At 42.6% G+C, this 22,838-nt stretch overlaps 1 protein-coding gene across 2 annotated transcripts in view; it reads right to left on the reverse strand.

Annotated features, from left to right (window-relative positions):
* The window catches only part of COL24A1 (collagen type XXIV alpha 1 chain), a 227,094-nt gene that overhangs the window by 123,974 nt on the left and 80,282 nt on the right, over window positions 1-22,838 (reverse strand). For both annotated transcript variants that reach the window (XM_075832949.1, XM_075832950.1), the window contains exons 8-10: window positions 16,192-16,236; window positions 3,574-3,627; window positions 1,469-1,513 (exon numbers count right to left, since the gene is read on the reverse strand). In XM_075832949.1, coding sequence (XP_075689064.1) covers window positions 1,469-1,513; window positions 3,574-3,627; window positions 16,192-16,236 — 144 coding nt within the window. The remainder of the gene's footprint in view (window positions 1-1,468; window positions 1,514-3,573; window positions 3,628-16,191; window positions 16,237-22,838) is intronic.

The raw sequence follows: 22,838 nt of genomic DNA on the forward strand, positions 1-22,838 counted from the left end.
AGTTCATGCCCCTTTATATCAGGAAAAGTAGCAGGAGGGCCTGGTTACATATGGTGCTCATGTTGATTGTCATTATTTCAATACAATTACATCAGACAGCTGATGCAACTGCATTGAATCATGACCCCCCCCCTCCATGTCTTTTTTTTTTTTTTTCCAGCATTGATGCCATCTTGCTCCAGCTCTGGGGATGGACTGGATGTTCTAGCAGCATGTATAGCCAATGTGGGTGATATATTTAGAACTCCACAAGACCATGGAGATATGAATGACTCACGCAAGCCTGATGTTCTGTGTTGCTAAGAAAAGCCCAAACATATTTGGGCCCCTGCTGAGCAAACAGCATGGTCTGATGGACTTCATAAGGACTCCCAGTTATATCTCGAGAGACCTCGGTTTTTATTTGGGTTTTCCTGTAATAAGTTTGACATTCACTTTCAATGACTTATGAACTTTATGTCTACACTATCTATTCACTAGAAGCAAGTGTCACTAATGAGACACTTAAAATGAAACAACAATATTGGAGACATTTTTTTATATTATATTGGGGAATTGTATAAATAGGAATTCCCCAATACAATATTGTTATGATACTTGCTCCCTATAACAGTAGTAGTAGTATTCTAATGATAACCTGAAGGGCCATGGAGAATCTAAAATTTCCTGTGTTTACCTCGCAGGCCAACTACCAGACGCCTGTGAGCAGCAGCCTGTATTCTGGTGGTGGAACCTACAGGGAAAGTACTGCTGATTCTGAAACTTCCCACAAAGGGGTATCTCCATCTTATAAAGTAATCGCTAGGATACGCAATCACTTTATAATCGGTGGGGGTTCGACCACTACAGATCCTGAGAATGAAGGGGCCACAGCGTTGATTTAGTCCCTTTAAGTTTTCCCAGCACAGAAGTGCCCACTGCCTCCTGGCCGTGCTGGCAACTGCAACACTTCCTGCACAGCCGGTGGCCGGGGCGCCATTGTGCAGGGACAAATAGTGAAAGAGACTAAATCAGCGTTGAGGCCCCTTCATTCTCAGGATCTGAGATGCGATTATCAAAACAAAGCTTTATTTAGAAGAAACAACATTTTTATGCTAAGAATTGGACTAGGCCAGCACAATGGTTGCACGCGATCTACTGGTGGTAGATACAAGTGGGATTTTTTTGGAATATATTCACGCTTCTAAATCTTACTTCAGCACTGAAAATTATGTACATAGCAAATGTGCCTCAAGCTAAAAGTCTCTAATGTAAAGTTTTGTTTTTTTTTAATGTTCTTATAAATAGCTCTATGATGGTTTTCACTTTGAAGCCTCCTCCTGTCTAATATACCACACATGGAAATTGTAGACTTTCCTCCTTTCCGACATTTACTCAAGTCACCATTCTGTAGTTATCAGTCACCAGGCATCACACAAGATCATTACATCTCAACACTTCACACATGCAAAAAAATGCAGCAACTTACTCTAAACCCTTTAGGGCCTGGGATTCCTTCTGGTCCTGCTAAGCCCTGTTATAAAAAGATACAGTATGTTAGCTTCCTATGGAGACAGTTGTGTTATTCTCTCTTGTATACAATGAATAGACTTTTCATGTTGGCTCTAGTAAAATCATCATGAAAACCACTAACCCACAAATAGTCTCCTCATTATTTGTTACGTTGCCTTCAGACAACGTACGAGAGACTCCCACACTTTTTTTAATTGAAAGTTTATGTCTTTAGCAAGAAATACTTTGCAAATTATTGCTATATCTCCAATGACACTTGCTAGCAAATCGGTAATATTAAAGGCAGTGGCGTTGCTATAGGGGTGGCAACAATCGCAGTTGCAACCGGGCCCCTATGCCTGGGGGTCCTGCAGGGCCCCCGTTGCCACACAGCGCTTAGTGCGCTTCTAACTGTATTGAGTCCTTAGGACGCAAATTCAGTTCAGTGCAATGCGAGCGGCTCGGCGCAGGCAGGCGAGATGTAGTGACGTCATTGCACCTGTCTGCGCCGAGTCACTCACAGCACAGTGCACAGGAGGAGAAGGATCTCCTCACCCCGTCGTGGGAACGGGGATAGGGAAGTAATTATATTATTATTTTTCTATTAGGTACGTACATATGGGGGGCATTATACTGGGTATGGGAGGGGGGCTCATATGGTAGCTGCTGAGGGAGCATTATACTATATGGGGGTATTATACTGTATAGGACAGCTAAGGGTGGCATTATACTGTATGGTGGGCATTATACTGTGTGGGACTGCTATGAGGGCATTATACTGTTTGGGGCATTATACTGTATGTGGCAGCTATGGAGGGCATTATAATGTATGGGCAGCTATGGGGGCATTATACTGTATGGGACAGCTATGGGGGCATTCTACTCTATGGGAGGCACTATACTGTATGTGGCAGCTATAGAGGGCATTATACTGTATGGGACAACTATGGGGGGCTTTATACTGTATGGGGGCATTATACTGTGTGGGACAGCTATGGGGGGCATTATACTGTATGGGACAGCTATGGGGGGCATTATACTGTATGGGACAGCTATGGGGGGCATTATACTGTATGGGACAGCTATGGGGGGCTTTATACTTTATTGGGGCATTATACTGTATCGGGCAGCTATGGGGGCTTTATACTGTATGGGGCATTATACTTTATGCGGCAGCTATGGGGGGCACTATACTGTATGGGGCATTATACTGTATGTGCCAGCTATGGAGAGCATTATACTGTATGGGACAGCTATGGAGAGCATTATACTGTATGGGACAGCTATGGGAGGCTTTATACTGTATTGGGGCATTATACTGTATGTGGCAACAATGGAGGGCATTATACTGTATGGGGGCATTATACTGTATGGGGACATTATACTGTATAAGGCAGCTATGGGGGGCATTATATTGTATGGGGGGCATTATATTGTTTGGGGCATTATATTTTATGGAGTGCATTATACTGTATGGGGGGCATTATATTGTATGGGGGCATTATACTTTATGGGGCAGCTATGGGTGGCAATATACTGTGGGGGCAGCTATGTGGGGCATTATACTGTGGGGGCATTCATGGGGTCTGTCGGGCAAGGCGGCTGGGCATAGGAGTGTGCAGGGGTTTGGTGGTGTTGGGGAGGAGTAGGGGGGCCCAAGCTGAATTCCTGCACCAGGGCCCATGAGCCTTTAGCTACACCCCTGATTAAAGGGGTTGTTCAGTCTTATATAAATTTAACTTCAGTACTCTACTAGCTCTTAGTGAATAGAAACATTCTTTTTTTCAGTCTATGCAATCATCTGTGAACTAAATACATCAGAACAAGACTCTCTCCTGCACCAAGGGTACATTCACAAAGGTCGGCATTGCATTTTTACCACACTAGGGGAAAACCATAACAACTTTTTGCTGCAGTTTTAGCGTGATTGTGGAGACTACGTAAAAACCACAAAACTCGCAAGTATTTACATGCAGCCTTGCAGTGATGAGGTAATGATGGGTCTCTCTGCCAACCTGTGTGAATATACTCAAATGTGGCTGTTCATACTCAGCTTATAATGGTTAAGCACAGTTACTGCACCTGCCTGCCAGGGAAACCGTGTGCCCCTGATTCGCCAACTATACCAGGAATTCCCTAGATTGAGAAATTAAGAAAAAGAACGTTAATATAAAACAATGGATTCGTTTTGTGTATAATATCCAGCAGATATCCGGAAAGGAAACGCCATGTTGCAATATGAACAATTACAACTATAGACGTACAGAATACACCTATACATATGGGAACACTTGCGCTTACAGATGCAGTAATGTATACATTTTATATTAAGCTTCCAATTTCATTCTAATAAGCCCCTAATACCATAGCATACTTGTATCACCACGATATGGACTGATCTTGTGTATCAGTAACTCAATAACTATTAGAAGGCCGACATAGATTTCCGATGATTTCTACCTATATTGCTTGATTTATTGTTCAGCACATAAAAGTTATTTAACATAATGAAAAGTTTTACAATGTTCCAAAACATTTTGTGTATCAAGATCTCTGCTTGCAGTGACTGAATAGGAACCTTGCTAGCACTGGATGAATATATCCCGGGTCATGTGATGATCACTTCTGATTCTATGTAACGAGCCGTGCACCTGTGTGGTCATCACAAGACCAGGACAGATTTACATCCTGTAAGTAAAGATTGGAGATTGCTATTCAATGGCTGTAAGCAGAGACCTTGGAGATGGGGATGAATTGATACAGAAAATATTCCAACTTTTCATTACACAATGAATACAATATTATTTTCAATCAGAAAACCCCTGTAACTTGCGAACAAAACTATATGTAAAGAAGTATATTGTGTACATTTAGGGCTAAAGTCCCAATACAGTGTTAAAATTTAGTCCTCCACTGCTGATATTGCAAGGGTACATCTTTATCACAGGCTGCCCCCCCCAATCTTACCAAGATGGTCTTGGGCCCCATGCACATGACCGTAGAATTTGTCCCTAATTGCAGTCCGCAATTCCGGACGAATTCACTTCTATTGACCAGAGACACCTTCCCATATTTTTGCGGGAAGGTGTTCCGGGCCGTAGAAAGCCTCCGCTAAAGATAGGACATGTCCTATATTTTGCTTTTTACGGTCCGTGCTCCTGCTCCCAAACTTGGTATGGGAACACGGGCCGAAAAAGCTGGCGGCTGTCCGCTGCCTTCGGCGCCCTTCCGTGCCCGCAATCACGGGCAGTGATTACGGGCACAGCCATGTGCATAAGGCCTTACTGTTTTTAACCTGGTTTTTATCGCCTTTATGCAGAAAGACTTTTTTTTAAAGATTTTTATGGTAGCATTGCGGCTTTATAGTGCAACAAATATAGGATTTAGTTCTTGATGGCACTAAAGAGCCTCTGTACATCCATTTATCGTATCTGTTGTGCCAACGTTGCCTTAAATATGTGAACACACTGCACACATCTGAGCAGTCAGCAACATGCTTACCGGCTTTTAGCTATAAGGCCCCATGCATGGCAGAGCCGTATGCACTGCGTCTGTATGACGGAGCCCCTAGTACGGAGTCGCACTTCCTCCATGTCCTGCAGTGCGGACTTCATTGGGTTCAGTATGTACGAAGATATTTTCCCCTTGAAGCAATGCAATAGCTCCATACATATGCGATGGAGCCTGCCACAATCTTTTTTCTATAGGAACATGAGGAGCATGCCTCTGTATGACATTGGGGGCATACGGAGGTACAATAGACACCTCATGCTCGTGAATGGCTGGTATGTGTGAATAGCCCCCCATTCAGGACTCTCACGAATTAGCCAGAGCAGAAAATGGCTCAAAGAATGTCTCTGGAAAACCTGGCACATCTGTGCATTACATTTACAGCCCATTGATTTAAATATGTAATGCTTTATTTCCCCTGTGGTGGAGCTATAGGGGTATTGAACACTTGTTGCCAGGTTCCTCCACACATTTTAGCTGACCGCTGGCATTGACCGCAGCGTAACACCCTGTGATCAGCTCATTACCAAGAGAGCCTTCTAACAAAAAGGGAATGTCAAAAGAGACAACCTCTTTGAGAGAATGTTGTGGTACAGTCACGTGTAAATCCTGCAGCTCAATGTACTCTTATGGATTACAACTACTTAAATACAATATACACCAATGAAAAAGTCCAGTTATAAATAATCTCCATCAATCTTCCTGACCCGAAATATAACCGAATGAAACATGGAACTGCGGAATAAACATGATGAAAAGGATTCAGTATGTGTGAACTCCCGGCTTATGAGAAATCTGCACCATTAGGATTTTGGCATCCCGGTGGTGTCTATAACGTGACTGGTTCTGTTAAACTTGGCATCTTGTTTTACTTCCAATGCTCCCGCCAAGCCACAGTTAATGTGGTTGATTTAATAAGTGCACTGCAGACATGTAAATGGAAAACAAAATATAAAGTCTTCGAGCTACTGTTACAAATGATTTCTGCCGAAATATGTAGGCAAAAAATAATATACACTGCAGTGTTTACTAGGATACCCAGTCCATGATGTAAACATGGAGTAAAAGTTACTGACAAAATCAGAAAAATCTAAGAAATACTGTGAATCAGGGTAGGAGTCTGTAATGATTAAGTTACAGGCTTTATTTTGGCAGCCACATGGTTGGCCATTGACCATAATGGCCCAACCAGAGCTGACGGGAGCTAAAGTTTGATGACGCTTTCCTAGCGCCACTGCCTCTTTGTTCTAGCATGTGGTGGGGGTAACATTGATCAGACCCTCAAGGATCAGACACTGATAACATATCCTAACTATATTCCATCAATGTCTTTAGTGAGACATATCACTATAATACCCCATAGAGCTCTACTTGTGAGTGTATTTGCATTTGCTAAACAATTCCCCAAAGAGCCAAATGGGGGGCTTAAAAGAATAGACCTCCTAGTTCTCCCACGTGGTGTATCACACGATCCCTTTCAGCAGTCAGTAGTGGCATACCTTTCACAACACCAGTCACATGATCCTTTTTAGCGCTGCTGACTACAAGAGAATGATCATGTGATACACCAGCTGACTCCACAGAACCAGGAAGTGTTTACTTTTCAACCGCCTTTTATGACTATTTGGGGTTTTAGTTTAGTGGATGCCATTGCACTCACCAGTTTAAATCTCTTAGGGCTGACCAATGACCTTATTTTAATACGTCTGTCATACTGTAGTGAACAGTTCTCTTAACAGGTAGCCATAAATTCCCCTGATCCTAAAAGTGTTTTAATACTTTTTGTCATTGAGATTTTCTTTAGGATATAAAACCGAATATATTGATCTAAACCTCTGCTCATTCTGGGTTTAGGAGTCCAGTAGGTGGTCCTACACAGTGATTGACAGCCTTCCCTGTATAAGTGTGCATACAGAGAAATAGGACAATCAGTGATCAGGACCGTCCACTGGACTCCTAAACCCAGAATGAGCAGAGATTAAAATAAATAAATTACAAGTTATAATGAATATTTTCTCACAAATCTATACATCAATCTGCTCAGCTCCTCTTGCTCTATAACATGCAGCAAACAGATCAAACTGCATTTTTAAAGTGACGGGTTCACTTTAAAGGAATTATTTTAGACATTAAAAGCATCTTTAGGATATGCAATCAATGTCCAACCTGTGAGGGAGGGGGGGGGGGTCTGACCACTGTGACCCTAGAAGATGACTAGATGGTCAATAAGAAGTGGCCGACCTCCTGTCGGTTCTATGGCCGCATGGTTGGCCCATTATTGTCAATAGCCAACCATGCAAGCCTCTGGAAAAAGCCCAATGGAGCCATCAGGAGACAACTAGGAATCCTTGACATCACTTCAGCGCTGGCTTTCTATAGGGTTTTATAGTAATACCCAAGACGTCCGGGTATTGCAGCCAGTAATATTGTCGCTAAAATGCAACCAAATTACGGTCGCCTGAAAACGGCCTAAGTAATATTATTTTAATATTACTAATGTTGGTTGTCTTAAAGGTAGTCTGTCACCAGAAATTGGCCTATCAAAGCTGCAGCACAGTAATATAGTGCAGCCTCACCTGAATCTAACACGGTTTTCATTTTTCAGCTCACATAAGGGATTTTCTTTTCCAAGCCATTCTCATAAATAGCATTATAAATGATGATATAGTGTGAACGCATAGCGGACACATGGAATATGGAGATATTGGCACTAGAATACAGTTACTGACTGCAGGCAGGAACTAACATCAAAGCCTAAGATTTCCATAAAGATTTCCGATCTTATCTACACTTTACTCTGCATTTATTAGCAAAATGTCTGAGCGGTGAAAGAACTGTTTCAGCAGAAAACCATACGTGTACACAATTTCCATCACTGCAGCCTCTTGAGAAGCAGAAATTTTCCAGAATGATAGTAAATTAGATAAATTAAAGCGTTTTTTAAGGCTTCGTTCACACAAAAGGTTTCTTTTTGCATCACCATTGATTTCAATGGTGACGGACCTGTTGCAAATGGTTTCCGTTTGTCACCGTTGTGTAAGGGTTCCATTGTTTAGACAGAATCAATACCGTATTCGACTGCGCTATTGATTCCGTCAAAGCAACGGATCCCTTACACAACGGTGACAAATGGAAACTATTTGCAATGGATCCGTTACCATTAAAATCAAATGGTTTCCGTTTGTTTCAGTTTGGTTTCCGTACATGGGTTCCACTGATGGAAATCTCAGACAGAACTCATGAACGGAGTCCCGATTCAGATGTGAACGAAGCCTTAGGCCTCATGCACACCACCGTAGTGGTGCGCACGGCCGTGATTTGCGGCTCGGACGACCGCGGTGTGTCATCCGTTAGCCGCCCGCAAATCATGGGCCGTGCACATGGCCACGTGCATTACTTTCTATGAGCCTGGACTGCAAGATGCGGCCGTAATAAGACATGTCCGTACTTTTTTGCGGTCCAGGCTCCTGAGCCATGCACGGACCGTGGAAATCACGGTCGTGTGCATGGGCCCATTTAAATAAATGGGGCCGCAATTCACCCGCAGATTTGCGGGTGAATTGCTGCCGCAAAAATAAGTTTGTGTGCATGGGGCCTAAGGCATATATTTCAATAACACTGAAGATTGGCCAGATATCAGATTTATCATGCAGAAACTTCCAATATTTTGGAAAATGTTTATACTATGGAGCACCAGATGCATAGTGCAAAATCTGTACATTAGATAGATGGAAGCAAAAAAAGGAAGGAAGGATGAGAGAAAAAGAAAATAAAGAAAGAGAAAAAAAGAAAGAAAGAGGGAGAGAGAATAAGGGTATGTTCACACGGAAGCGTCCGTAACGGCTGAAATTACAAGGCTGTTTTCAGGAGAAAACAGCTCCGTAATTTCAGACGTAATGGCATGTTGAGGCGCTATTTCGCTGCGTCCATTACGGACGTCAATGGAAAACGGCTCCATTTACGTCTGAAGAAGTGACAGGCACTTCTTTGACGAGGGCGTCTTTTTTACAGCGGGGCGTAAAAAAAATGACCGTCTGCACAGAACATCGTAAGACCCATTCAAATGAATGGGCAGATGTTTGCCGACGCTTGGGAGCCGCTATTTCGGACGTAATTCGGGGCAAAAACGTCCGAATTACGTTCGTAAATAGTGTGTGTGAGCATACCCTTAGGGCAGATACAGACGGACGTTGCGTTTTTGCGTGCGCAAACAACGCAGCGTTTTGTGCGCGCAAAAAACATTTGACAGCTGCGTGTGTCATCCGTGTATGATGCGCCGCTGCGTGATTTTCGTGCAGCCGCCATCATAGAGATGAGGCTAGTCGACGCCCGTCACTGTCCAAGGTGCTGAAAGAGCTAACTGATCAGCAGTAACTCTTTCAGCACCCTCGACAGTGAATGCCGAACACAATATCGAAAAACCTGTTGAAAAAAAAGAAAAAGTTCGTACTTACCGAGAACTTCCCGGCCGTTGCCTTGGTGACGCGTCCTTGGTGACGCGCCTCTCGACATCGGGCCCCACCCCCCTGGATGATGCGCCAGTCCATGTGACCGCTGCAGCCTGTGCTTGGCCTGTGATTGGCTGGAGCTGTCACTTGGACTGAATTGTCATCCCGGGAGGTCAGACTGGAGGAAGAAGCCGGGAGTTATTGGTAAGTCAGAACTTGTTTTTTTTTTCTACAGGTTCATGTATATTGGGATCGGAAGTCACTGTCCATGGTGCTGAAACAGTTTAACTCTTTCAGCACCATGGACAGTGACTATCTCCTGACGTCGCGTACTGATAATTTTTTTGCCGGGTTCGGCCAAAACGAGTTCGACCGAACCCGGTGAAGTTCGGTTCGCTTGTCCGGCTTCGCTCATCGCAAAGACACTCCGTTTGGATGTTCGGAAACAGAAAAGCACGTGGTGCTTTTCTGTTTACATTCATCCTTTTGACAGCTGGTGCGCTGTTTCAGTCGGTTCGCACGGAAGTGCTTCCGTGCAACCTGCGTGGTTTTCACGCACCCATTGACTTCAATGGGTGCGTGATGCGCGAAATACGCAGAGTTATTGAACCTGTCGCGCTTTTTGCGCAGCAGACAAACGCTGCGCAAAAAGCACGGACTGTCTGTACTGCCCCATAGACTTGTATTGGTCCATGCGTGCCGCGTGAAAACCACGCGGCCCGCACGGACCGAATACACGCTCGTGTGAATCCCCCCTTAGAGAGTGGGAGAAGGAGGGAGAGAGCGAGAGAAAGAAAAAAAAGGAGGGAGAGAGACAGTTAAACTGCATCAAATAAGCTTCTAAAAACGCTAGCATTGTTCAAATGTAATGTGTTTTTTATGGCGTTTTTAATTTAGTGTCATTTTGTACATGAGGTTTTTTTTATACCGTTTCTGAAGTCTTATAGAGAAGCCTATGGGAAAAACGCCTGAAAAATACCATACCCAGAGCATGCGGTCTTTGGAAAAAAATGCCACTGACCAGAAAACTGCCTCAAAAACGCCACAAACCAAATCGCAGTGCATTTGATATTTTACTATAGACTTTAATGTAACATCTAGCCTCACTAAAAAACGTGTGCTGCAGAAACTTGTATGTTGCAGAAATGACGGACTGAAAATCTGTTCCATTCATCTGAATGTAATTGTTTCTGCCGCAGGTGCACAGATTTCTGCAAGTTCCAGTCAAATTAATCGGACTGATTTTCCCAGGAATTTCTGCAACACAATCTGCCGCGTGTAACTGCACCCTAAGGGCATGTTCACACGTGGCGGAATTGCTGTGGAATTCCACTGCGGACAGTCCGCACTGGAAATCCGCAGCAGACAGTCTGTCCATTGGCTTCCACACCTTTTTAGTTATCTTCGTGCAGACGTTGCGGACCATAGGCTGCGGTGCGGAATTTTCTGTCCACAGCATACACTGGCTGATGCGGACTTGTGGCGGAAATTTCTCCATTGACTTCAATGGAGTTGCAAAATTAAGCAATGAAATCCGCAGATGTTATGTGTGTTGCGTTGCGGATTGCTTTCGCGAACAGGATATTTCATCATTCTGGCTGGACCTATGTGTTTCGAGGTCTATACCCAGACTGAGATGGAATGTTTTAAAAGAGAGCAGGATGTACTCTTCACCTGAATCCGCAACGACTAATCCACAGCATTTTACTTCACATTTTAGGCAAAGGCGCAACGGAATCTGCAACGCAAATTATGTGTGGCATTGATGAGGACAGTGTCTGCAGAATTCTGCCACGTCTGAACATGCCCTAAGGGTCAGTTCACACGTTATGTAAATACTGCAGTTTTTCCGCAACAGAATTTGTTGCGGAAAATCTGCAGCAAATGCAATAGCAGCAAAGTGGATGAGATAGAAAAATCTCATCCACACACTGCGTAAATACGGAGTGGAAAAAAAAGCGCAGAAATTGACCTGCAGTGCAGAGTTTTATTCCGCAGCATGCCAATTGTATTTGCGTAAAAGCTGCCTATTTGTTGTGGCTTTTCCCCATTGAACTCAATAGGGAGGTAAAACCTGCAATAAATAGCATTGGTTGCATTTTTTGCGGCATCATCCCTCCAGCGCAGCCTCCTGGGATGATGTCTCATCCCATGTGACCGCTGCAGCCAATTACAATCTGCAGCGGTGGTCACATGGATGAAACGTCATCTCAGGAGGCCGGCATGGATGACGTTTCGTCCCATGTGATCGCTGCTGCAGCCAATCACAGGCTACAGCTGTCTCCTGGGATGAAAGGTCATCCCAGGAGGACGGCCTGCTAGCAGGCTGGCTAAATGCTCAGCAGTTTTGCGCAGCAGACATTTCGGGTGAAAAAACTGCACCACAGTTTGGTGCGGTTTTTCGCCTGGAATTCCCTGCGGCGCACAGGGCAGATACGCTGCGTGCTTTTATGCAGCGCATCCGCCCCATGTGAACTCAGGCTAATACCCCATGCACACAACTGTGCCTGTAATCACGGTCCGTAATTACAGGCACGGCCGGCCACGGACAGTTGTCCGCATTTGCGTGACATGCTCCAATTTTAAAGTATGGGAGCACCGTCCGTAAAAAATAAAAAAAATAGGAAATGTCCTATTTTTTATGGAAAGGACGGTAAATATACAGGGAAGCGGTCAGTCGGCCATAGAAATTAATGGGTTCGTAATTACGGACGAAACCTACGGTTGTGCTCATGGGGCGTTTTTTTTAGTAAAATCGCAGCATTACCCCAACTTGTGGGCGTCTTTTCCCAAGAAAAAAAAGGTTATAAGCGACCTCGTGGAAATTCACAAAAATCAGAAAAAGATTTTTTACAATTGTTCCTTGCAAATTTTTTTAAAGGGAAACATTGAAGTTGCCGCCCACGATTTGCGGTAATGCAGCGATTTTACTGCAAAGTGTGGGCAACTCTATTTTGCTATGGAGCCTTAGCCTTAAAGGCTATGTACACCTTAGACATTTTTATTAAGAAAAATAAAAAGATTTCAATCAGTGTGATTTGTGCAACTTTGAAAATACATTTAATCAGAAATGATTTTTACCTTTGGAGATACAGCTGCTTTGGATCTTGAATACAGAGCAGCTGTATCTAGCGCGGAGACCTGAATCCGTCAGGTTAGTGGGACTGACGGGTTAAGTGTCAGAGGGACCTGTGTGTCTCGGACACGCAGGTTCCACCTGTAATCTATCACATCTAAGGGTATGTTCACACGCAGTGTTTTCAGACGTAATTCGGCCATTTTACGCCTCAAATTACGCCTGATAATACGCCCTAATACGCCTACAAACATCTGCCCACTGCTTGCAATGGGTTTTACGGTGTTCTGTTCCCACGAGCCTTAATTTTACGCGTCGCTGTCAAAATAGGGCGCGTAAAAAGACTCCCGCGAAAAAGAAGTGCATGTCACTTCTTGGGACGTTATTGGAGGCGTTTTTCATTGATTTAATTGAAAAACAGCTCCAATAACAGCCGTAAAATACGCCGCGAAAAACGCAAGTTGTTACAAAAACGTCTGAAAATCAGGAGCTATTTTCACCTGAAAACAGCTCCGTATTTTCAGAAGTTTTTGGTCACTGCGTGTGAACATACCCTAAGGGCGGATTTACACGAACGTGTAATACGTCCGTGCAACGCGCGTGCTTTTCACATGCGTCGCACGGACCTATGTTAGTCTATGGGGCAATGCAGACTGTCAGTGATTTTTGCGCAGCGTGTGTCCGCTGCGTAAAACTCACGACAAGTCCTCTATTTCGGCGTTTTTCGTGCATCACGCACCCATTGAAGTCAATGGGTGCGTGAAAATCACGCATGCCACACGGAGGCACCTCTGTGGGACGTGCATGATTCGCGCAACAGCAGGCAAACTATGATTGCAAACAGAAAAGCACCACGTGCTTTTCTGTTTACAAATATACAGAGTGTCATAATGATGGCGGCTGCGCGAAAAGCACGCAGCCACGCACCATATGATCATGACACACGGAGCTGTTAAGTGCCTTTTGCGCACGCAAAACGCGTTTTTTGCATGCGCAAAACGCACACGCTCGTGTAAATCCGCGTTAAGTTATAAACTTAGATGTGATCGGTAACAGTTCGATCCTACGTGTCAGAGACATGCAGGACCCGCTGACACTTAGGGTATGTTCACACGCAGTGACCAAAAACGTCTGAAAATACGGAGCGGTTTTCAGGTGAAAGCTCCTGATTTTCAGACGTTTTTGTAACAACTCGCGTTTTTCGCTGCGTATTTTATGGCCGTTATTGGAGCTGTTTTTCAATGGAGTGAATGAAAAACGCCTCCAAAAATGCACTTCTTTTTCGCGGGCATCTTTTTACGCGCCATATTTTGACAGCGATGCGTAAAATAAAGGCTCGTGGGAACAGATCGTAAAACCCATTGCAAGCAATGGGCAGATGTTTGTAGGCGTATTAGGGGCGTTTTTTCAGGCGTAATTTGAGGCGTAAAACGCCCGAATTAAGTCTGAAGACACTGTGTGTGAACATACCCTTATAGTTCATGCACATGGCATTGCAGAATACACAGACTATGTACAGCGGCATATGGAGTCCCTATGTTTCTGAACTCTGTGCGCCGTCATATTGTATGTCCTTTTCACCTTCTCACGGATTCCATAAACTTTTGTGTACCTCCAATTCTTGTACGGAGATATAGTATGGGCTCATATAAACCTATGGGCACATATTACATATCCGTACCACAGATATCCAGATTACAGCCATGTGCACAAGCTCTACACAAGATCAAAATCCCTATACTGATGATAATTGGACACTGGATTGGCTGCAAGCAAAATCAAACATAACCTAAAAAACAAAAGCGGATGTCGAATGTGACAGCTACACGACCAAGAGTCGAGACCAGCCGGAATAATTGTTCCTTGCACATTATTTCAGTGTTCTCGTTTTCAGCACTCTGTATCCGCACTCTCTGTAATGGATTGACTCCAGCAGTGATTAATGACACATGGCAGGTATTATAAAGACATCCAACCACCCACAGGACCGCAGAGCGCTGTAATCCATCTAAAAGATTAACAAGTACTTTGGTGCTAATTTATTTTATCAACACAAAAATGAGACAAGGCTCAAGGCGAACAGCTGCTTGCCAATTCATTTTATTAACGTCTGCCTTGATATTAATTGAAGCACACCTTAACTTGTTTTAGCACATACTGGAAGTTGCTAAAAGCATTTTTTAATAAAAAAATAAAAATAAAAAAAAATACTTTTTTTTAATAATGTTTTGTGAAGTTAAATTTGTAAAACTGTAAAATTGTAAATCAGAAGTATGGAGATTATGATGATGTTATTGTCCACTTTTTTATCCCTCCCGCTAAACCCCATCCTCTTTTCTCACCCCTTTTGAAACTATGGTGTGCGTCAAAATGTTTGACTTTTTATTGCCTTTAACCTTTTAATATATTCCCCCTGTATGTTGTATCTGCAGCCCTACTTGATCAAACAAGTTTGGTTAAGGTTTTGCAATGAAAATACTTTACTATGCAAGGTACAGTAGATGCGGCCACGTGGTCTTGCTCTGCCAATAAGAGTGCTGAATTAATAAATTCCGCCCTGGGGGATGGGGGCACACACTCAGTGGACACTTGCCTGTTTTCCTTAGGTCTAAGTTGAAGAGGTTGTCTCATGAGGGGGGGACGGACTATTTTTGCAATTGAAGCCGGCCCGGTGACCAGCTGATCGACGCAAGTCAAGCTTCTGAATCCCCCTGCGATCTATTGGGGGAAGCTGCAGCAGCCACTGCTGGGGAATTGTAGTATTAATGCTGTTGGCCATTCAATTGAATGGTCAACCATATGGACATGCTAAAACCGCAAGAGCCACTCTTTGTAGAGGGATGTGCAAGTGGGGGACCCCTCTACGATGTCTATATGACCTTATATAGAGCATATGAAAAGGAGCGGTCTTAAAGAGACAACCCAATTCAAGTCCTGGTGACAAATTTCCTTTTAGGGTATGTTCACACGGCCTATTTTCGGGCCGTAAACGCCCGAAAAATCTGAAGCAGAACGCCTCCAAACATCTGCCCATTGATTTCAATGGGAAAAACGGGGTTCTGTTCTGACGAGCAGTTTTTTTACGCAGCCGTTTTGAAGGTCACTTCTTGGGATGTTTTTCATAGACTCTATAGAAAAACAGCACCAAAAACGTCCGTAAAAAACGCTGCGAAAAACGCGAGTTGCTCAAAAAACGTCTGAAAATCAGGAGCTGTTTTCCCTTGAAAATAGCTCTGTATTTTCAGACGTTTTTGAGTTTGCGTGTGAACATACCCTAAAGAGAACTAGGTACCAGACAGGCCTCTTTAAATTAGGGCATCTACAAACCTACAAAACGGCACCTGAGTTTTCTCCATAGTGCTGAGTAGCGGAGAAGGATCATTATGGAGCAGTGCAACACTTTATTTTATTTTTACATTTTTGTGCCATTGACCCCCACGGATTGCTGAAACGAAGGGGCAGATGTGCACCGCTTAGCTGAGCACGGTGTCCTTTTGGCTGTGATCGCTTTGCTCAGCTCTTCTCGGAGATAAGAGTGGAGCGGTGTACGGACTCAAATACTTTCTTTGAGCCTATACCAGACTCTAATTGCGGGAATGTGGGGCTAAAAAAGACCAGGGTGGAGATAAACAGATTATAGCATGTCAAAGAAATATTAGAACATACCTGCTCTCCTGGTGGGCCTGGTGGTCCAGGATAACCTTTAGGGCCCTATAGAGAGAATTGAACAGAATTTGAACTCAAAGTGTAATAAAATGGCGTGCATTATTAAATATAAGCCTACCAACTGAAGTCATTGCCTTGTTAAACAACCAGTTATTTTACAATACCAATAATGTGAGATGGACTAAATAAAAAAATTACCAAACATTTAAAGAAAGCATAAAAGATTATAAAAAAGGTTTTGTTTTTCTATGTAAACAGCGCCACTCTAGTCCATGGGCAGTGCCTGGTATTGCAGCTCAGTCTTATTCCCTTGAGTAGGTCTGAGCTGCAATACCAGACACAGCCTGTAGACAAAAGTGGTGTTGTACCTGGAGAAATTAAAGTCTATGGGTGCCATATTGCCGCTTCATTCAGCTCGGAGTTTGCCATAATATGGCAATGTGCATAAGCCCTACAAAAAACTTTTGCATGGAGCTTAATCCCATAATTTGTGTGCAGTGTGGATCTGTATAAAACAAACCACTAAGGGCTTATTCAGACGACCGGGATATACGTCCGTGCAACGCGCATGATTTTCACGCACGTCGCATGGACCTATATTAGTCTATGGGGCCGTGCAGACATGTGCGTGATTTTTACTCAGCGTAAGTCCGCTGAAAAAAAGTCACGACATGTCCGTTCTTTGGGTGTTTTTCGCACATCACGCACCCATTGAAGTCAATGGGTGCGTGAAAACCACGCATGTCACACGGAAGCACTTCCATGCGAACAGCGTGATTCGCGCAACAGCTGTCAAAAGGAGGAATGAAAACAGAAAAGCACCACGTGCTTTTCTGTTTCCAAACATCCAAGCAGAGTGTCATAATGATGGCGGCTGCGCGAAAAGCACGCAGCCACGCATCATATGGGGATGACACACGGAGCTGTTAAGTGCTTTTTGCGCACGCAAAACGGTGCGTTTTTTGCGTGTGCAAAACGCACACGCTCGTGTGAATCCAGCCTAAGGCTAAGTGCACATCACTTTTTTCCCCTATGTTTAGTGTGTACGTCGAGGGAGCTCATGATATTCACGCTAAACGTATCCATAGGGCTCCACTAGCCTGACGGAGGCCAAAAGAATGTCCTTTTGACCTCCGTCTGACAGGTTTACGTCAGTACATCTCTTTCTGGATGGAAAAGCGTAGTAGAATCCCAAGGGATTCTGCAGAAAAACATATCCCACGCGGTGTAAGTTCTTATAACATCAGCCTATAAGTGACATGTGCCACTGTAATGCATCTGTCACAGTCTACATTTACCGTATACAGTCGGGAGCTTTACCCGGCTTATACGATAAACTTAGACCAAAAACGTGATGTGCCCAGAGCTTAACCTGGGCAATGAGACGTACACCGTGCCTCCATATTTACCCTATGTAAATTAGTCTCACTAGGTTAGAACATATGTAGCTAAGAGTCATTTTAAAAACTCAAAACTCAGTGCCCGTTGTGAAAATGATTTACCGTAATTGCAGGGGTGCTCGGCATCTGGTATTGCATATATAGTATGTGATTTACAGTTCTCTATGTTTGCGGTAGTGCATTAGAACAAACGCTTGGAACGAGATGAGAGGGGAATAACAAATTCAAGATTTTTTTTTTATTTCCTTTTTTACTTAAAAGCAGTGTAGAGTACTACTAAAGTGACTTCATGGTTCAGCCATAATTAGAGAAGTCTAATGAAATGCTGAAGAGAATGCAAAATGTAACAGTTTCATAGACAGTCCAGATATTAATGTGCACAATCATCTTTAGGAAACAAGAACCAGGAGGGGTTTTATAACATAAAAGGTTAACCAATTGGTATAAGATTTGCACTTAAAAGCTAATAGCACCAAGGTAATGTATGAGAGTAATTGTAGTGCTTTCTATAGGTCACATGGCATTAGTTTATACATAGATACAATCTATATAATATGTTGAGTAACTTTGTAAGTACGTTGCATTAAGTATCTTGAACTGATTCTAAGTTACAGCCTGTATTATAGCCCAGAGCTGCAGTCACATTTCTGCTGCTATTGGAAACAGTCAACAAGCTTGGCCTTGCTCAATTAGGCAGTGTGACAGTAAGCTTTTACTACTTCAGATTATTATGCAGTGCCTTAAAGGAGATGTCCACGCACAGACAACTGATGACCTAGCCACAAGATGGGTCATCAGTATATGATCGTGGGGGTTTGACACCCGGACCTCGCAACGATCAGCTGCTCCAGCTACCTATGGGCACTGGATGTCTATGCCGGAAGCAAGATGGCACTGGTCACGGAATAGCGGCCGAGCTGCAGTTCTGCAGCATGGTCGTTATGCATTAGTCGGAGCCATCTGCTTCTGGCTCCGACTACTGCATACCCTTCATAACATCCGGCAGTCGGGGCAGCTGATCGGTCCGAGGTCCAGGTATTGGACCCCAACCAATCATATACTGATAACCTCTTATGTGGATAGGTCATCAGTTGTTCGTGCGTGGACAACCCCTTTAAGTAAAAATTTAATTTCCCAGAACGCAAGTTGACAAAAGCAAGCTCTGTACAGACTCTGAACAAGCAGAGAATACGAAGAGATTTTCGCTCTGAAGCCTTCAGAATTGTGAATGGAGTTGTAGTTTATATTACAGGCTATAAATTAGAAGCGGTATAAAATAATAATATATAATGAATTTTCAAAGTTACTCTTACATTTTTGTCAAATGATTTACTGCAAAATGGTGTTGAAAGGTGAAAGCACACTTTATAATTCTTTAAAGTCTCAATGCTTAAAAAATATATGTACCTTTTGCTATTTTGACATGTCATATGTTTCAAATTTGAGTAATCTCAGAAGATATCATTGCACAATATCATATACATGTGCATTACAATCCTATTGATTTTATGGAGTTATCCGTTTTGGATACTTATTACTTATTATAAGAGTCTCTTGAAGAAACAATGTTTCCCCTTGCTAGGACTCTCAACGATCAGTTGTAATCTATGAAGAAACCTGGCATGAAGTGTTAATTTTCTGTGCAGCGCCACAACAGTAAGAATTAAGCATTACACAATGCCCATTAAAGAAATAGGTTGACTGAGTAATGAGAGCGAGAGATAATTTTTATAGACCAAGAGATACGGATTCCGTATAGAGGACATGGAAATGGAATGACAATACAACCATTTCACTCTTGCCCAAGATGGGGAGGAAGGTGTTCCAGCTTACACACACTCATTAACTTATCTGAACGATGCTAGGATTATATATATATATATATATATATATATATATATATATACACACGCACACACACACACATACACATATATATATATCATAAACATAAGTCTCACAGGACACAGTATGGTGGTTATGTGTTTCTTATCGATTGGTATTACACCTCCAAAGTCCTTATGAGTAACACATATAGAAAAAAACTCCGTAGAGAATATATTGAAAACAAGAGGATAAGGAGTCATGTACTATTTGAAAAAGTAACAAAATCTTTATTAACCCCTTAACGCCGAAGGACGGATATATCCGTCCTCAGCAGCTGCTAGTTCGCGCAGGAGGACGGATATATCCGTCCTGTGATCGCGCGGGTACTGACAGTTTACCCACGCGATCAGCGGCAGGAGCACGGCTGTTATACACAGCCTGGCTCCTGCTGCAACTGCCGGAATCGAAGCGCGCGCCGATTCCGGCAGTTTAACCCATTAAATGCCGCTGTCAATAGTGACAGCGGCATTTAATGTGTTTGACAGAAGGGGGAACTCCCTCTGTCTCCCGATCGGCGCCCCCGCAAACAAATCGCGGGTCGCCGTCGGGTTTCCATGACAGCCGGGGGTCTAACAAAGACCCCCAGGTCTGTCTTCAGCATCTGCCTGTTAGGCGATGCCAGAGGCATGACCTAACAGGTTGCCTGTCAGTTTTACACTGACAGGCAATAATGCTTTGGTATACGAAGTATACCAAAGCATTATATATGCGATCGGCACATCGCATAGTGAAGTCCCCTGGTGGGACAAAAAAAAATAAATGTAAAACAGTTAAATAAAGTTTGTGAAAAAAAAATAACAGTCAAAGTCAAATAAAACTACTTTTTTGCCCCAAAAAGTGGTTTTATTTAATAAAACGGTCAAAACAAATCACACATACACATATATGGTATCCCCGCGATCGTAACATCTTGACCAATAAAATGAACACATTAATTAAACCGCCGGATGAACGGCGTCCAAAGAAAACGCAAAAAACAACGGCAAAATTCTCTCTTTTCTCCCATTCCCCCCATAAAAAATAAAATAAAAGTTAATCTATAAGTCCTATGTACCCCAAAATAGTACTAATGAAAACTACACATTGTCCCGCAAAAATCAAGCCCACGTACGGCCACATCGACGGAAAAATAAAAACGTTACGGCTCTTGGAATGCAGCGATGCAAAAACAAGTAATTTTTTTCTAAAAGGGTTTTTATTGTGCAAACATAGAAAAAACATATAAAACCTTTACATATTTGGTATCCCCGTAATCGTGCCGACCCATAGAATAAAGTTAACATGTTATTTACGCTGCATAGTAAACGGCGTAAACTTATAACGTGAAAATCAATGCTGGAATAGCTGCTTATTTTCAATTCTCTCCTAAAATAAAGTTAATAAAAGTTAATCAATATATTGTAAGCATCTAAAAATGGTACAATTACAAAATACAACTCGTCCCGGAAAAAACAAGCCCTTATACGGCTATGTCGACGGAATAAAAAAAGAGTTACGACTCTTGGAATGCGACCGTGAAAAAACAAAAAATAATCCTTGGTCATTAACGTGCAAAATGGCCCGGTCATTAAGGGGTTAAACACAGAAAGAGCTAAAATTCTAAGTAGAACATGGAAGTTCCAGACGAAGTTAATGGTCTACGGCTATACAGTAATATTTGACAGCCAAGGAACCCTATTGCATAAAGGTATTCATGCAGTAGGTAAATTAATTTCCATGGAGGAAGGAGATATGGACTTTACTTTGCACCTATATATTTTCATGACTTCAAACTTTAAGTCCGTATCGCCTTCCTCCATGGAAATTAATTTACCTACTGCATAAATACCTTTATGCAATAGGGTTCCTTGGCTGTCAAATATTACTGTATTGTGTAAATGTTTGTTTGTTTGCCCTATACTTCACATTTCATAAGCACCTGCATTTTGTAATGACCTGACACTTTGTGATGTCGTTTTTAATTAGTGTATAGCCGTAGACAGTTAAAGAGGCTCTGTCACCACATTATAAGTGTCCTGTCTCCTACATAATGTGATCGGCGCTGTAATGTAGGTGACAGCAGTGCTTTTTATTTAGAAAAAACAATCTATTTTCACCAAGTTATGAGCGATTTTAGCTTTATGCTAATTAGTTTCTGAATGCCCAACTGGGCGTGTTCTTACTTTAGACCAAGTGGGCGCTGTACAGAGGAGTGTATGACGCTGACCAATCAGTGACCAATCAGCGTCATGCACTTTTCTCCATTCATTTAGTTAGTGCATAGTGACACTGCGTTGTTCACTATGTGCTGTTTTATACTGACATATTAATGTTACTGAAGTGTTTAGACAGTGAATAGACATTCCATCCAACCACGACGGGATGTCTATTGCAATCCTGGCATTTCGTTACCGTTTCTGTGCTAGTTACAGCAGAGAAAGCGTAATCTCGCGAGATCACGCTGTAAATGACAGGTTACAGCGAGATTACGCTTTGCTCTGCTGTAAGTACCATAGAAACGTTAACGAAGTGCCGGGATTGTGAATAGACATCCCGTCCTGGCTGGAAGGAATGTCTATTCACTGTCCAAACACTTCAGTAACGTTAATATGTCAGTATAAGACAGGACATAGCGAACAACTCAGTGTCACTATGCACTGACTAAATGAATGGAGAGAAGTGCATGATGCTGATTGGTCACTGTTTGGTCAGCGTCATACACTCCTCTGTACAACGCCCACTTGGTCTAAAGTAAAAACACGCCCTGTTGGGCATTAAGAAACGAATTAGCATAAAGATAAAACCGCTCCTAACGTGGTAAAAATAGATAGTATTTCTAAATAAAAAGCATTACTGTCACCTACATTACAGCGCCGATCTCCTTATGTAGGAGACAGGGCACTTATAATGTGGTGACAGAGCCTCTTTAACTCCGTCTGGATCTTCCATGTTCCACTTTGAACTTTAGGTCTTTTTGCAGTTAATAAAGATTTTGTTACTTTTTCTAAAAAGTACATGACTCCTTGTCCTCTTGTTTTCAATATATATATATATATATATATATATATATATATATATATATATTATATTATATACATATACACACACACACACACACACACACACACTAGCAAAAGGAATGATAAGTATTTATAATTGTGCTCTCTGAGAAGGACGTTGTTCATTACAGACTTGTCTAACTTTAGGGTTTTGCCTTCTTAACGTCTTGTTTTGGGAATTGGTTTCTCGTTGTTCCTGGCGTTCCTCTGCACTCATAGTTGCTCTTTTTATTCTCTGAGCCAAATATATATATATATATATATATATATATATATATATATATATATAAGTATGATTATCAGCATTGTCCCTTTTATAAGT

The sequence above is a fragment of the Rhinoderma darwinii genome, chromosome 7 (assembly GCF_050947455.1).
Source record: "Rhinoderma darwinii isolate aRhiDar2 chromosome 7, aRhiDar2.hap1, whole genome shotgun sequence".
NCBI lineage: Eukaryota > Metazoa > Chordata > Amphibia > Anura > Rhinodermatidae > Rhinoderma > Rhinoderma darwinii.